Consider the following 15,851-nt stretch of genomic DNA (forward strand, 5'->3'; position numbering starts at 1 on the left):
AGAAACCAAATCCCTTTATGTCAGGGTAATAGCAATGTCAGTTTGCATTTTGGAGGGATGGTGATGAGACAGCCCAATGATAAGGGTGAGGAAACGGAAACTGAGACATAGGCATTAACTGCTGCACAAAGATCAAGAAATCTGACTGAAAGAATGTCAAGTTGTTCATGTATGGTATACAGCTCTGATGTGAGGTCAGTGCCACATGCTGGAGCCCAGTGGCTCACCACTTGGACTAGACACGACCTGAATCACCCTTGCCCTTTTGCATCTCTTCCTGAAGATCCCAGGGTAAACCCTGGAAATGGTCAGGTGGTCAGACGAGACCCTAAATTCCTAAACTAATTCCTAGGAATTCCTAAATTCCTAAACTCAGGTGAAGGGGAGCCGGTGCAAGATTAACAACTGAATCTCCTCCATTCCTCTTAACTCTTTTTACTTGCAAATCCATTTTCCATACCACAATCAGAATTATCTTTCCAGGATGTAAGTCTGACCATATAACTTCCCTGTTTAAAAGCCCTGCTGGGGTGTCCCACTGCTTCAGGACAAAGTCCAGACTCCTCATGGAGGAGTCCATGACTCCTCACTGGGCCCTTCATTAATTGACCCTGATTTCCCTCCAGTCTAACCTCCACTAGTTCCCACCCCTCACTCCCACCTCCAGGGGTGGCAGTTACCAAATGCTGGTTTCCAGCCTCTCTGCCTTTGCAACTCTTCTTCCTCCCTCTGCTTTTTCTCCCTTAAAAACTCCTATGTGGTCCAAATTTAGGCATCTTCTCCTATGATGTCTTCTTCTTCTTCAGGCTGAGCTGACCTTTGCCTCCTCTACGTGCCCCACTATCCCTTCCATTCCACGTGCTCTTGGACCAACACACACTTAGCGGGAACACGTTTGTCTTCCACTAAACTGCCAATAATGAACTCATTATTTCATTATTGTATTTCATTATTGTATTCCCAGAATAAAGCACAAACTGGATTCCCAGTGAATATTTATTTTTTTTAATTTCTGTTCTTTTTTTAAAAAATGTTAATTTGTTTATTTTGTGAGAGAGAGAGAGAGAGAGAGAGAGAAAGAGAGAGAGAGAGAGAGAGAGAGAGAGAGAGAGAGAAAGAGAGAGAGAGAGCTGTCAGTGCAGAGCCTGACTCTGGGTTCCATTTCAAGGAACTGTGAGATCATGATCTGAGCCAAAATCAAGAGTCTGACGCTTAAATGACTGAGCCACCCAGGTGCCCCCTGCCCCACACAGTGAATATTTAAAGAATTGAATTTTACTACTTGTTACTGCGATTGTTTAATTACCTAAACTGGGCAGTGAAAGCAAAGGAGGGAGAAAAATCAAAACAGCAGCACCAAGAGGATAGTGCAGAAAGGCACTGGAAGAGCCTCAGACAGACAAGGTGGCTGCTACAAGAACAGCAGTTTACCATGATTTACCATGATTTATCACTTACCATGATGATTACCATGTCTTAAATGTAACAGATTCAACTGTTTAGACATGGAGTACTAGTGTTTTAGAAATAAATTTTATTTTTTCTAATAGTTTTAGAATTACAAAAAAATTACAAAATAGTACAGAGAATTCCCTATAGATCATCCAGTTTCCCCTATTATTAACAGTTTGCATTAGTATGGTACATTTCTTACAACTAATAAAACATTATTGATATGTTTTCAGTATTAAAATTATTATAATTAAAATAATAATAATTAAAATTACTATAATTATTATTAAATAAAAGTCCATACTTTATACTTAGATTTCCTTAGTTTTACCTAATGTACTTTTCCGTCCAGGGTCCTATCCAGGATACCAACTTACATGTAGTTGTCATGACTTTTTAGGCTCCTATTGGCTGTGTCAATTTCTCACCTTTTCCTGATTTTTGATGACTTTGACTATTTTGAGGAGTATTGGTCAGATATTTTGTAGCATGTTTCTCAACTGGGATTTATCTGATGTTTTTCTCATGATTAGACTGGAGTTACAGGCTTTGGGGGTAAGACCACGGAAGTAAAGTACCATGTTCATCCATCATATCAAGGGTACATCATATCTATTTAACAACACTGTTGATATTGACCTTGGTCACCTGGCTGAGGTCCTGTGTGTAAAGTCACTTCATTTTTGTTTCTCCTTCTCTGTTCTATACTCTTTGAAAGGAAGTCACTATGTACAGCCCACATTTAAGGGTTGGAAAACTATATTCTACCTCCTCAAGAGCAAAGTATCTACATAAATAATTTGGAATTCTTCATAGGAGATTAGTCTCATCTGCCCCATTTATTTATTTATTCCATCATTTATTCATATCAGAATGGATTCATGGATATATAATTTCTTTGGGGCTGTAATCCAATAGTACTTAATTAATTTTGTTGTTCTAACTGTTCTAGCATTGGTCATCAGTTCTTTTCAGTTGTTGCCTATATCCTATCACTATGGTTTGTTGTTTTATTTTTAGTAGTTCAGTCCGGCACTACAAGATGCTGTAAGATCACCTTACGTATTTCCTGCCCCAGCCCTAGAATCAGCCATTTCTCTAAGAAGCCTAGGTCTCCTTTACTGAAGAATGGTATTAGAAACCAAGATCTCGGTGCTAGGTGTGCTTATTGGCGCTGGGGGGTCTCATTGCTTCTAGGCTATCTCAACTGTATATGTATATGTATATGCATATATACATATATATGTATATGTATACATATACATATATCTACATCTACATATACATATATCTAGGAATATTTTTATATGTATAGAGTACCAGTTTTGACAACAAAGTCATTACTTCTCAGTGGACAAAACTTTCTTTGACACAACAGGATATTTAAATTTTACAACCTAAAATTTTATTCCAAACCAAAAGAAATAAAGATGGACTTCGGAGATGTTTTAATCCATTTGACCTACAGGATTTTTCGAAAAATATTTCTCTTATAATCCTCTCCTTCCTTCATGTTTCTGCATATTTCCCAGAGGTGGTTTATTAAGTTTTATTCATTTCCTGGTAGGTGGTATGGTTAGAAAATTCACTGAAGTTGGGCAGCACAGCAGCTGTGGCTACAAATCTCCCTGGTGGACCTGATACACCTATTTGAGCAACTAATGGAGTTGGAGCTGGGTGAGACAGATCTGCCTTAGGAATCTGACCTGGAGCTACCAATACTGGGTCTGCAATGTAGAACCTACACCAGATGGGCCTTGTCATTGTTCCTTCTGCAAGGAAGTAGAAGGATCTTTGTGTTAGGGGAGGGTATCTGCCTACACATCCCCCACCCCTTACCAAGATCACAGCTTACCACCAAGAGGTTTAAGGGAAAGAACATCATTAACATACAACTCCATACTGAGCTACCCCCACTGTAATCTGCCCACTCTGTCACCTGCCTTCCCACTTGTTCAATAAATATAAATTGCACACCAGGCAAAGGTTAGGCACAAGAATGCAGGGGTGGATGAGGCTCCTGCCCTTCAGGAGCTCCCAGTGTAATAAGCAAGACAGACATTTAAAATAAATAAGTAGATGGGAAGCCTGAGTGGCTCAGTCCATTAAATGTCCGACTTGATTTTGGCTCAGGTCATAATCTCACAGTTCATGAGTTCAAGCCCTACATGGAGCTCTGCACTGAAAGTGGGGAGCTTACTTGGGATTCTCTCTCTCCCTCTCTCTCTGCCCCTCCTCTCTCTCTCTCTCTCTCTCTCTCTCTCTCTCTCTTTCTCTCTCTCTCTCTCTCTCAAAATAAATAAATAAACTTAAAGAAAAATAAAATAAATAAATAGAGATGACTGAGTGGCTCAGTCAGTTGAGGATCTGACTCTTGATTTTGGCTCAGCTCATGATCTGAGTGTCATGAGATTGAGCCCAGCATCGGGCTCCACACTGAGCATGGAGCCTGTTTAAGATTGTCTCTCTCCCTTTGCCCCTCTCCCCTGATGGCTGTCTCTCTCCCTCCCACTAAAATTTAGAGGAAAATTAATTTTCCTCTAAAATTAAATTAATTAATTTTTAAAATAATTAAGTAGAATGTAGTGTGGTATACAACATGTTACAGCAAAGGCTCTTAGCCTGAATTCATGGATGGGCTTTAGGGCATCTCATAAAATTAATTATAAAAGTTACATATGCTGGATATTCCCTATTTGTCACTCTACTACGTCTTCTTTTCCCTGCTTTGTGTCCCAGGAAGCTGACCTGTATGGACTCTGTTGGATAGGCTCACTTGCCTATGGGCTTTTAGTTGGTTTGGCCAAAGGGAAGCACTACCTGGACATCCAAGAGAGGGAGAGAGGAGAGTAGGGATATATATTTCTCCATTAATAGTTGCATTCCTCTGCCCAAGGCCACAACCCTTACTAGGTGCCTGTCACAGTCACAGTTACAGTGCTTCTTGGGTTGCCCTTTGCTCTTTAGGCTTATGGGGTAACTGCTTCCATTTTCTTGCTAGCCCCAGGGACCTTCACCATCCTTATTGGGTTCCCTAAATCCTGCCATATCTTTGTAAAAAGTGCCTATATCAAACTCTCTTTAATCACTTTGAGTATGCAGGTCCTGAAAGTATATGAATCAGATTCCATGACTCAAAAGAGGCCCGTGACTCAAAGAAGTAAAGAAGGTGTTACTGAAGAGATACATACAAGGTGGTGGGAATCTCAGAGGAAGGTATGCCATACAGAATTCTGCTGACTTCACAGAGGAGTGCTCCTCTCAAAATGCAAATCCAATCAAGTTATTCCCCTGCTTAAATCCTTCAGTGGCTTCCCACTGTTCTTAGAATAAAGACCAAACTCCTTAAGATGGCCCACAAAGCCCACCTCATCTGCCCCTCTCTTATCTCACCCCAAACACCCTTCCTTTGCTCTCTGTACTCCAGTCACCCTGACCTTTGGGTTCTGCACTTGTAACAGACTCCCTTCAGGCCTGTGTCCTCTGCACATGCTGTTACTTCTAATCTGGAAAGGCTCCCCCATCATTTCTACACATTCTCCAGGCCTTGGCTCAAGTATTCTCAGTCCAGGTCAAGTTTTTCTATCATATGCTCAGCAGGATCCCAAATCCCTCCTCCAGAACACTTATCTTAACCTGTAACACATTCTTATGTTTTGTGTTTGACATTTATTAATGTCAGCCTCTCCTATTAGGTTCCATCAGAGATGAAACCATGTCTATCATTGCCGTGCCCTCAGCACAGTATGTGTATATCAGAGATGCTGATGAGTATTTGTAGAGAAATGAATGACTGAGAGTAATATTTGGGTGAGACCATGAAGGGTATTTGCCAGGAAGCACAGACCAAGAGTCTAAGAGGCCACCTCAGAACACAGGAATTGGTGAACCTGCTCAGTACATCCTACCCGGACTTTCTTAAGCAATAGTCAAAAGGCCCCCAGTGCTTCTTTCCAACCACAAGATTAAAATAACCCAGAAACATTACCTTTAGGTCAAGGGTGAGTATCAACTCGAACTGGCTGTAAAACTCCATGTGGCTGGGCAAGTGGTACTCCTTCGCAGTGCCCAGGAATGCCTCAATGTCGTTCAAGGCAATGTCAACTCCCTCTCGTGACTGGCACTTGTCTACAGCTTGGGAAGCCAAAAGGTAGATTCCTGCTTCACACCATTGGCTGACCTTTTCAAAAGAAACACAGTGCCCTATGCAGTCAGCCTGACCACAACCATCAGGAGGTCTGGGCTCATCTGTGGTCTAGAAGGATCCTAAGACAACAGGAAATTGTCATGGGACAACATAAACTTCAGAGGTCTAACCACTGTCAATGCAACTACAAGGTGGACAAGCCCAAACTAATTTTACATCTGTCCACATTTCAGGAAAGTCATCCAGTCAGTAAAAAAGAATCGTATAAACATTCTTCTCTCTTCCACAGACAGTAATTGCTACATCTCCAAAAGGAGAGAGTCAGGTATTCCTAAGTTTGGTTTAACTGTGGAGAAATATAACCAATGACTTTTCAGGTTTACATTCTAGGCCATTCATTGTGCATCCTAACTGGTTACGAGACCATAGGGTGACAAATGAGACATTAGACCTGGACTCTACACATCTTCCTAGGGAAGGGAACATCCCTTTTAACAAAAACACTACTTTTCTCTGTCCACATTTGCATTTACTGGTATTTGTCTTTCCTAGGGAAGCATCGGAGAATGCAAAGCTTTGTAACTCACAACAGCAATACTCAAACTTTTTCCAGAATGCTGGGATGAAGTCAGATAGGTGATGAATTCTAACAATTTAATTTTTTAAAGACTTAAACAGAAAGACAGGGACCCTTGTGCTGCCAGAATATTTATGTATAAAGAGGCTGCCAGTGCAAGCACATCTGCATTTCCATTTACCATGTGACCTGAAAAGCTACGTAAAATAACTAAACAGGGGGAAAAAGAACAAAAGGGAGCACTCCAGAGTAGTTATCTCTAAGTGGGAAAATTATAGGCAACTTAAGTTTGTATATTTTTCCCTAAATTCCTTATGCTGAATGTGTACTACTTTTAGAATAACAAAACAAAATAAAGATATTTAAAAATTAATGATTACCAATGTGTAGGGATAAGGAGGGGGATGGCATGTGTAGATGCCCATAAGAAACTTTTTTCCTTCTCCTTCCTACATTTTTGGATTTTCAAAATAATATAAATCATGCTTTAGTATATAATGTGAAAACTTTCTCTTAAAACATACCTAGATCTGCAGAAAACATTAAGCTGGGGTCTTCTGCAGAGTCACAGCAGATGCTTGTTCTCCCAGACACACACACACACACACACACACACACACACACACACACACACACACACACACACCAGCATTAGGTTATTATCTCTAGAGCAGATATGGAGTAAGAAAAACAGCAGCTGATCCTGCAGAGTTTAGCACACAGGACAGACTATGCACCAGGCCCTTAGGAGCCACTTGCTTCTGGAACAGCTGTATTTCATTGATACTAAAATCCCTTTGGCATTGGGATGATATAAACAGCCTGGGTGAGTGGCCCTGGCCATCAGAGAGAAACAGTTATGGGAATGGAGCATGCTGACTCATGGCCGTGAGCCACATGCTGCCTGCAAACAGCTGACAGGGAAGGCTCCAGAAGTCACTGCCCCTGCTGACCGGGCACCTGCCTCAGAGATCACCACTGAAGGGCACCAGAGCTCCACCCATTCCCTGTGAGCCCTCTGCACACAGTGTTGCTGTCTAATCTAGGGAGCCTCGGGTTTGGAATTCGGCGGTCCTGACTTCAAATCTGCAATCCCCTATTTTTACCCCAGGTATGTCGTAAGCAGTCACTTATCCCAGAGTTTCTCGGTGTTGTCCCTGTACCACCTGCACCAGAATCACCTGGGGACTTGGCGGAAATACTGATTCCTGGGCATCATCCTAGACTCACTGAATCTGAGTCTTCAGAATGGTACATTAGAGAATCTGCAATTATAGCAAACTGATTCTCATGTATTAAATGTTGTGAACCATTGACTTCACCATGATGGATATCAGTTTCTGCCTCTATAAAATAATGCCATTAATACTTTCCTCACAGGTTGTCTTGAGGATTAAATAGATGACATAATTATACTTCTGGCAGGAACATAGTAGGTACTCAATAAATGGCAGGTAGGAGTGTATAATGGTCATTATTAATTACTTCAGTTTCTCCAAAAGGATTAATAATCTGATGCCTATATATGAGAAGCACTTTGCAAATATAGTGCTTGGTTCTCTGTCTGAAGGGGAATCAAGAAATGTCCCATGGGCCAAAACACGCTCTAAGTCCAGGTCTACACAGAGGAAAATGAATGTTAGTTCATTCTAATGGGATATGGTGGGATGGTGGGGGCACTTTTACCTCCAATGCCTCTATGACCTAGAATCTTCACAGCTTTTAATGCCTCTTGAGCACTATTTCATAAGAAGTACATTATCCTCTCAGCAATATTGTGGGGCAGGGAGGATGAGTATGATTAAGACTGTTTTGCAGAAAATTTAGCAAACATCAGGTCATGGCTTTGCTGTGCTCACCTTGTCCAGTTGTCTATGCAACTCCAAGGACTTTTCTAAAATGTCATATTTTTTCTTGTTTTCATTGATGAAGTCATCGCAGAGGTGCCTGAGCTCTACACACCTGGGTCGGATGGAGTCTGCCGCATAGTGATGGCTTTGGATGAGCTGGTCCCCAATTACTGCAAGCAGCTGGGCCTTTTCCAAGGGCTCCTGTGAAGTGAACGTCCAAACCAAGCATCAGAAGCCAGGTCATGGTGAGGCTGATATTTGCCAACCGTGTGCTCCAAATCAGGAACAACTTAGGGAGATGTTGATTCAGGTCTTAAGCTGAGAGTCGGAGCTGGGGAACCTGGGAAAGCTCTGTGGCAGTTTGAAGTCTCCAGGAAGTCTAGCCTAGTCCAGGGTCACCTGCACCTTGAAGAAGAGCAAGCCATTCATTCAAATGTTTGTTGAGTTCTGGGTGAGGCACTGAGACTCTAGTGGTAACAAGCCATGATTTTCAGTCTAATGGAGAACTCAGATTATTAAATAAATTATACCCATAATTCAATTATTACAACTGTGATAAGTTCTTGGCAGAAGAGCATGAAGTGTTATACTGACCAGAACTGGAGACTCTGAATTCTCCTGTAAACTAAATGGAAAAGTAAAAGGATCAGACATGTGACATGAGGAGAGAGTAGAGTTAGCTGAATTTGGGAAACTGGTAAAGATCTGGTTTGGACAACTCTGAGGGATCATGAAACTTTAAGAAATATGTTTATCTAAACCCCTTCATGTGACTCACAGGATCCCACTCTGCTCTGAATTCATCTGACCAGAAACCACGCCTCCTACCTCTCCCTGCATGGCTTGCTTTGTTCTAACCACATGTGCCATGTTTTTCTGTTTTTAATTCATTCATCACATATTACTGAGGACCTTCCAAATGCCAAACACTGTCATGTTAGGGGTTTGGTGGTAAAGCAGCTAAAATCCCTGCCCTAATGAAGCTTACATGTTAATAGAACACACAGGCAATAAACAATTAGATATGTAGATTATATAATATCTTAATTGGTGATGAGTGCTATAGAGAAAGATCAAATCGGGAGAGAAGGGCAGGGAGTGCTGGTAAGGAGTTATTTTAAGTAGGATGGTGAGAGAAGGACTCACTGAGAAGGTGCTATCCAAGTGGTGCCAAAGCGTTAGCATAGCAAGACAGAGACCACTGTCCTTGCAAGGCCTGTTTGTAAGGTTAGGCCTTGGGTGCCATCTAGGAATGTCAGGAGGGTTCCTGCCATCCCCTGATAAGAATGGCTCACTGTGCCATTTGTACAAACAATATGCTTTACACTAAACCCCTGCTTTCTTTCTGGGAGTAGAGAATTCTGGTATATGCCAGGCAGAAGATACCTATGTGACCAGCCCCCAATAAAAACTGGGCACTGAGCCCCGAATGAGCTTCCCTGATAGACAACATTTCACAATAGTGTCACAATCCTTTGCTGGGGGGATCATCTGACGGGACTCCACTGGAAAAGGAATTTTGGAAGCTTGTATCTGATTCCCAACAGACTTTGCCCCATGCACTTTTCCCATGTTGATTTTGCTTGGTATCTTTTCACCGTAATAAATCATAACCACGAGTACAATTATGTGCTGAGTCCTATGAGTCCTCCTAGCAAATCTTCAAGTCTGAGTGTGGCCCTGGGAACCCCTGACACAGAAAAGTCAAGGCCTGAGGTGAGGAACAACCCATGCTGTACTTGGTAGGGACATGCTTGACATATTCAGGCAGCAGGAGGAGGCCACCTGGAACAGAGGAAGCAAACAGGAAAGAAGTAGGAGACATAATCAGAAGAAAGAGGGAGACTGGATTGGGGAGGGCCCTGCTGCCACTGTGAGCACTTCAGCTTTTACTCATTATGATGTGGGAAGCACTGGAGGGTTCTGAAGAGAGGATCTCATTCATATTTTTAAAAGGATGGCTACTGCTGTAGTGTTGAGAACAGCAGAGAAGAGGCAAAGCAGCAAGGCCAGCTGGTGTCTCCTGTAGTAATCCAGGTAGGAGGGATGGTTTAAACAAGGCTGGCAACCAAACTAGCCCCTGTCTCAGGGTCCTTCCCTTGGATGCTTCTCCCAGGTTGGCTCACCTCCTCACAGGACCTTCCCTGATTACTGAATCTAAGTCACTCCCGGCAACACATCCACCCAGGCCCTCTCTCTCACTTCGTTTTCTTTTTTTTTTTAACAGCACTTGACCTCTACTTGAAAGTATCTTCTTTGTTTACTTTAACATATGATTCTCTCATACTCCACCCACCACTACCAATACGTAAGTTCCATGAAAACACTTAGAAGCACCTCATAAATATTTGATCAATACAATGTTATTAGCCAGTGAACTAGAAGATATAGTGATATACTTGGCTGGAATTGTGTGAAAAAACATTGACCCGTGAGTCAACACAGATGACTTCCATGCTTCCAAAGGTCTCCAGGAGCTGACAGGCCATGTGCACCCTCGTGACTACGTTAAGCATTCCAGTAAGATGCATTTGCCCTAGTTTAACTTTTTATAGTAACACAAGGAGTTATGATGACTCCAGGTGATGACCCTGCCCCTCTCTCAACTTACAGTGGTTTATGGTTTCAACAATCTCAAAAACACTGCCCCTTTCCTGGGCCAGTCATTCACCAAACTCTGCAGAACCCATATCCTTCTTAACAACTTCGTCGAATTCTGAGCCCTTCTCCAGGGCAAGAACTGTCTGTTCTTGCCTTCCTGCTTTCTGACCAGGACAGCTGGTCTCTTTGCTTTCCTTCAGGCTCTCCTTCAAATCATGCTCCATAATTCTGATGAAACAGCAACTCTATTATAGCGTCTCATCATGTCTACATCACTGCAACACCTCAAAACCTTCTCTGGATCCCCACAGTCTTCATGAGAAAAGTTCAAACTTCTAAGCAATGCAGAGGGCCTTTCATTACCTGGTCATGCCTGTGCCTCTCCCTCCTCCATCTCCTCACCCCCAACTGTAACCCAACTAATGACCTGTTCATAGTTCTCCAAATATTCAGGCAGCTTTGGGCCTCCATGCCTTCTCTGCTTGCTCCCTCTGCCTAGAAAGCCCCATCCTTCCCTCACCACTACCCCGCACCCCCCCAACTCACCTCCTGATACACCTACACTCCTCTGGAGCTAACTGTACCTCACCCATCAGAGTTCACCTTCTCCATGAAGCTTTCTCTAACTCCACCATTTAATTTTGATGCCTCTCCTCTGTGCTCCTATAACACTCTGTGCCTTTCTTGATCAGAGCACATACTTCACTATATTGTGATCACTGATCTATTGCCTGGGCTAATGCCGCAGACCCTTGTGAGCATGAACCAGCTCTTATTTAGCCTAAAACGTGCCATGAGGAACATATTAGGTACTTAGGAATAAATGATTGTTGTACAAAACAAAACTGAGTAATGATATGGGAATAAAGTGACACAAATCAAGCAGTAGCTATTTAAAAGAACTCAGGTTTAAATACCCAGTGCATTTGGTCTGCCCAGCAAAGGCCAGATGGTCACCACTGCATAGAAAAGGTCAGAGTGCTAACTCCTCAGGCAGTGATTTTTAACTGTTTTGCTCACTGTAGTGTCCTCATAACTTAGAAGAGCACTTGGTATATAGTAGTAGAAGATCAACAAATATTTGCAAAATGAATGAAGAATGAATGAGACACTCTTACTAGAACTGCTCAGCCACTGCAGGTTGAACATAGGAAACATTCCGTAGCACAGTTTGCCCCACTACCTCTGTGATGTTAACGAAAATAGCTAATATTCATGGAGACCTTACTATAGGCCAGGCACTATTCTGAATGCTTAAGTTGACTGTTTCTTTTACTCCTTACCACAGACCCTTTGACATAGGCCCTGTTTAACAAAAGGGAAGTAGAGGCACAAATGGTCCAAAGTGACCCAGGTAGGAAAGAGAAGAGCCAGGTTTCAAACTCAAGCAGTCTGGCTCCAGAACCTAGTTCTGACCAACACACACAGAAAAATGGCTGCATTTGTTCTGCCTAGGCTTAGAGACCTCATTTGGCTGATCAAATTCTGATTTTCATTGGGTTTATCAACCTGTCTGATTCTAGTCAAATATAGAAACGTGAAAACTTCGCAAGGAAGTCTGTTGCCTTTTTTTTAAAGTCCAGCTGCCAAATTTATTATGAATAGCACAAATTTGGGGTGCCTGGGTAGCTAAGTCGGTTAAGACTCAGACTTCGGCTCAGGTCATGATCTCCTCACTTGTGAGTTCCAGCCCCACATTGGGTTCTGTGCTGACGGCCTGGAGCCTGCTTCAGATTCTGTGTCTGTCTCTCTCTGCCCCTTCCCTGCTCACACTCTGCCTCTCTCCCTCTCTCTCTCTCTCTCAAAAATAAATAAACAGTTTAAAAATTTAAAAAAAAAAAAAGAATAGCACAAGTTTTCTGGGCCTAGGAAACTTCGCCACAGGAAATTTCCCAAGTGCTTTGTAGTGATCACAGCCTGCCCTTTGCTTGGCATGCAGCATCTCACCCTTCAGAACTGTTCTTAAAACACCGAGATGTTGGAAGAGAGGTGTGAATAGGAGGTCCAGATGGGTCTTGGGAAAAGATCCATACATACAGCTCAGGAGCCACACTGGATGGCTAGAAGATCACTGTACTGAAATGAATGGGTAATAATAATAGCTTCCAGGTTCTGATCATCTACTATGCTCCAGGCACTCAATCCTTATGAAATCTCTACCTCATTTCATCTTCAGAGGGAACAGGAATGATTATTAACAGTTTATAAGATGAGGGGATGTGTTCGGAAAGACTAAGAAACTTGACTAAGGGCACACAACTGGTGGTTGTTAGAGCAAAGATTTTAATCCACTCTTGTCTGGCTCCAACGCCTGTGTCTTGTCGCCTCCTAGCCCTCTTGGCCTCCTTGCATGTGCTATAAATGATGGCTGCACAGCCATGACTGTTAAATCCTTCAGGTGCCTTCAAAGAACTTTGCTGTAACCCATCCCCCCACACACAAATTGCAGCTTTTTAGTCTATACACCTTCTGCTGAAGAAAATCCGGTGAAAACCCACCAATGTAAAAGAAATAATGAGAAAGAAATGGCTGAAATCTGGTGTTCTGAACACAAGCCAGCCTGTCATCTTTGAGATGCCAAGAATTCCAGAATGCTAGATGGTCAAGTTGCAGCATATAATTCAGAAACCCTTATTGTAATAACAGCTTATTTTTCCCCATATTCTACTGCTATGACAGATGAAAGTGTCTACTGTGAAAGAAAATGATGAGAAAGGGTGATGCTCTGTGTCAAGGAACCCAGAATGAACCCACAGATAATGGCCTAGGAATGGAATATACATATGGAGAAGTGGGCCAGATGAAACAAGAAAGGCAGAAAGTTAATGGCTGTTCAAACTGAGCGTACACATGGGAGTTCATTGTACTAGTTGATCTACTTTTGTGTGTGTTTGAAAATTTCCATTAAAAAAAAAAGCCATGCCCCTCCAGCTAGATTTATATCCCTAGAAGGTTACTGATCTGGGTTCCAAGCCTTCTTGAACACGTACTGTAACTGCTGGCCCCTGGATGTGTGGGGAGAGGTCAAGGCTGAAATCAGGTTGGTTTCCCTGTCCTGTCCTTGTCTGCTCCTTGATGACCCATCACCAAGTGCCCCGACATGCCTTACAGCCAAAACCCTAGAGTAAATTCTACTTTTAAAGAAGTAAGAGTAGGGGCTGAAACCACCACTGTTTCTCAGAATTATAAATGAGCACTCAAAAGATTACCAAACTGTCATACCAGACAAAGGTAAAAGAATCGGTTCAGTAAGCACGTGGCAGGAGTCTGGTCAGTGAGTTGGCTCAGAGGTTACCCATGAGGATGATATCACTGTACAGAATAAGGAAGTTGGCAACAACCCAGATATTAGTGAGTGGCTATGCCAGGAGGGAAGGTGACCCCTGAGTACTGAGTGAAAGATAAACCCAAGCAGGTTTTGGTAGACTAGCCAGACATCACCTTGTTCCTTTAACACTTTGCAGGACAAATGGAAAGGCTACCCAAGCCTTTATCATCTGAAGAAACACTGCCTCTTAGAAGTCTGAGGGAAGACAGTTAAAAAGGTCCTGGTTATGATAGGATAGCTTTTTTGGTTCATCTAAAGGCAGAGAAATAGGTCTACTGTATCCCTTGGAAAATAAGTTAAAATCTGGATAAGTAAGGCACAGGATGGGTAAAACGAATGTGCCTGGGCTCTGCAGGTCATCTGCAGTGGGTTAGTCTACCTGGTTCAGATACTTTGCCCATGAAAGATGAATCATGGGTTCACAGAGCATTCCTGTGTCCCATGACCATGCTTCCCTAGCTCTAATCAGCGGCCTCTAAAGTATGTACCAAAGATTGCAAGTCCAAGGAGGTAGGCAGAAGAGAGAAAGTGGTTGCAGTCATGCAGATCCAGCCAACCCAGCAGTGATTTAAAGCCCAACCCAGACTATCCTCCAATGGATTCCACTGAAATAAAACCCAATCCTCATCATCATCACTCTCACCTTGTTCCTTTATGGCTCACTAAGTTCCAGACACATTCCTTGAACTCATCAGCCTAATTCTTGCCTCAAAAGCTTCATACTTGAGACTTCTCTGCCTTGTATGCTATTCCCCAAATCTTTGCAAGGCTATCCAGAGCTCAGTTCAAAGGACACTTTCTCAGAGAGACCTTTCCTGACTACCTGGGTTAAAGTAGCACCGCCAGTCACTTATATCCTGTTATTTTCTTCATACCATTTGTCATTATCTGACATTAGTATTTGATTACTTTTTACTTGTTTCTCTCTCTCTCTCTCTCTCTCTCTCTCTCTCTCTCTCTCTCTCCCCAGCAGAATGTAAATTCAGTGAGAGCAGGGTCTTAACTGCCTGGTTTGCCACCATATCCATGGAACCTAGGATAAGGAATACCTGGTAATGAATGAACTCCTTCAGGTCAGTAGCTACTTTCATTCATATATATGCTATGACCATATTTTTCAAACCCAAAATATAAGGACTGAGCTTGGTGAGGCTTTTTTCCCCCTAATATATGAATGTATATAAGTGAAAATACATAGTAAAATAATGAGTTCTCTTGAAAAGAACTGAAATTACATAAAATTGGGACTGTCTTGGGGAATCTGAGATAGTCATTACATACACAAAATTCAATGTTTCCACTGCTTGACAAATGTTTCTGATCACTCATGCCTACAGCACTAAAATGTTTAGCTTCAAATGATCACTGATAACAGAAGGGGTACTCACAGGGAAGGATGAGATTCCTGAGTGAGAGTCTGGATATACAGGTGGGTCCATGTATTCACATATGTGCAGAAGCACCCCCAGCTCAGAATCCACAACTGATAGCTCTTAGGGTCAGAGTGAACCTGGTTTGTATTTGTTACTTCTCCTTTGGCAGGAGGGGTATGTCTCTAACTATAATGTGCATGTCAGTCACCTAGGAATCTTACTAAAATGCAGATTCTGATTCTGAGGTGGGGGGGGGCGTGCCTTATATTCCATATTTCTAACAAGTTCTCACTCAGGTGACATCTATGCACTGGCCAGAGGACCACACTTTTTGAAGCAAATCTCTAATATTACAAAATTACCATCTGGAAAACATGCATATAGATTAGCTCAGAAAGGAAGTGCTAATCATCAAGGACATAGTCCCCAAGAGACAAAAATATAGAGAATCTAATTTAAGAATAGCAGAAAAGAACTTCTCTGGAAAGAGAGGACTCGGCTTTCTTAATTTGTAATAACCCAA

At 42.3% G+C, this 15,851-nt stretch overlaps 1 protein-coding gene across 1 annotated transcript in view; it reads right to left on the reverse strand.

Annotated features, from left to right (window-relative positions):
- Positions 1-15,851, reverse strand: part of MCF2L2 (MCF.2 cell line derived transforming sequence-like 2) — a 272,800-nt gene that overhangs the window by 126,061 nt on the left and 130,888 nt on the right. Inside the window, exons 11-12 of the mRNA XM_047875619.1 lie at positions 8,036-8,227; positions 5,441-5,632 (exon numbers count right to left, since the gene is read on the reverse strand). Coding sequence (XP_047731575.1) covers positions 5,441-5,632; positions 8,036-8,227 — 384 coding nt within the window. The remainder of the gene's footprint in view (positions 1-5,440; positions 5,633-8,035; positions 8,228-15,851) is intronic.

Source organism: Prionailurus viverrinus, chromosome C2 (genome assembly GCF_022837055.1).
Source record: "Prionailurus viverrinus isolate Anna chromosome C2, UM_Priviv_1.0, whole genome shotgun sequence".
Classification (NCBI taxonomy): domain Eukaryota; kingdom Metazoa; phylum Chordata; class Mammalia; order Carnivora; family Felidae; genus Prionailurus; species Prionailurus viverrinus.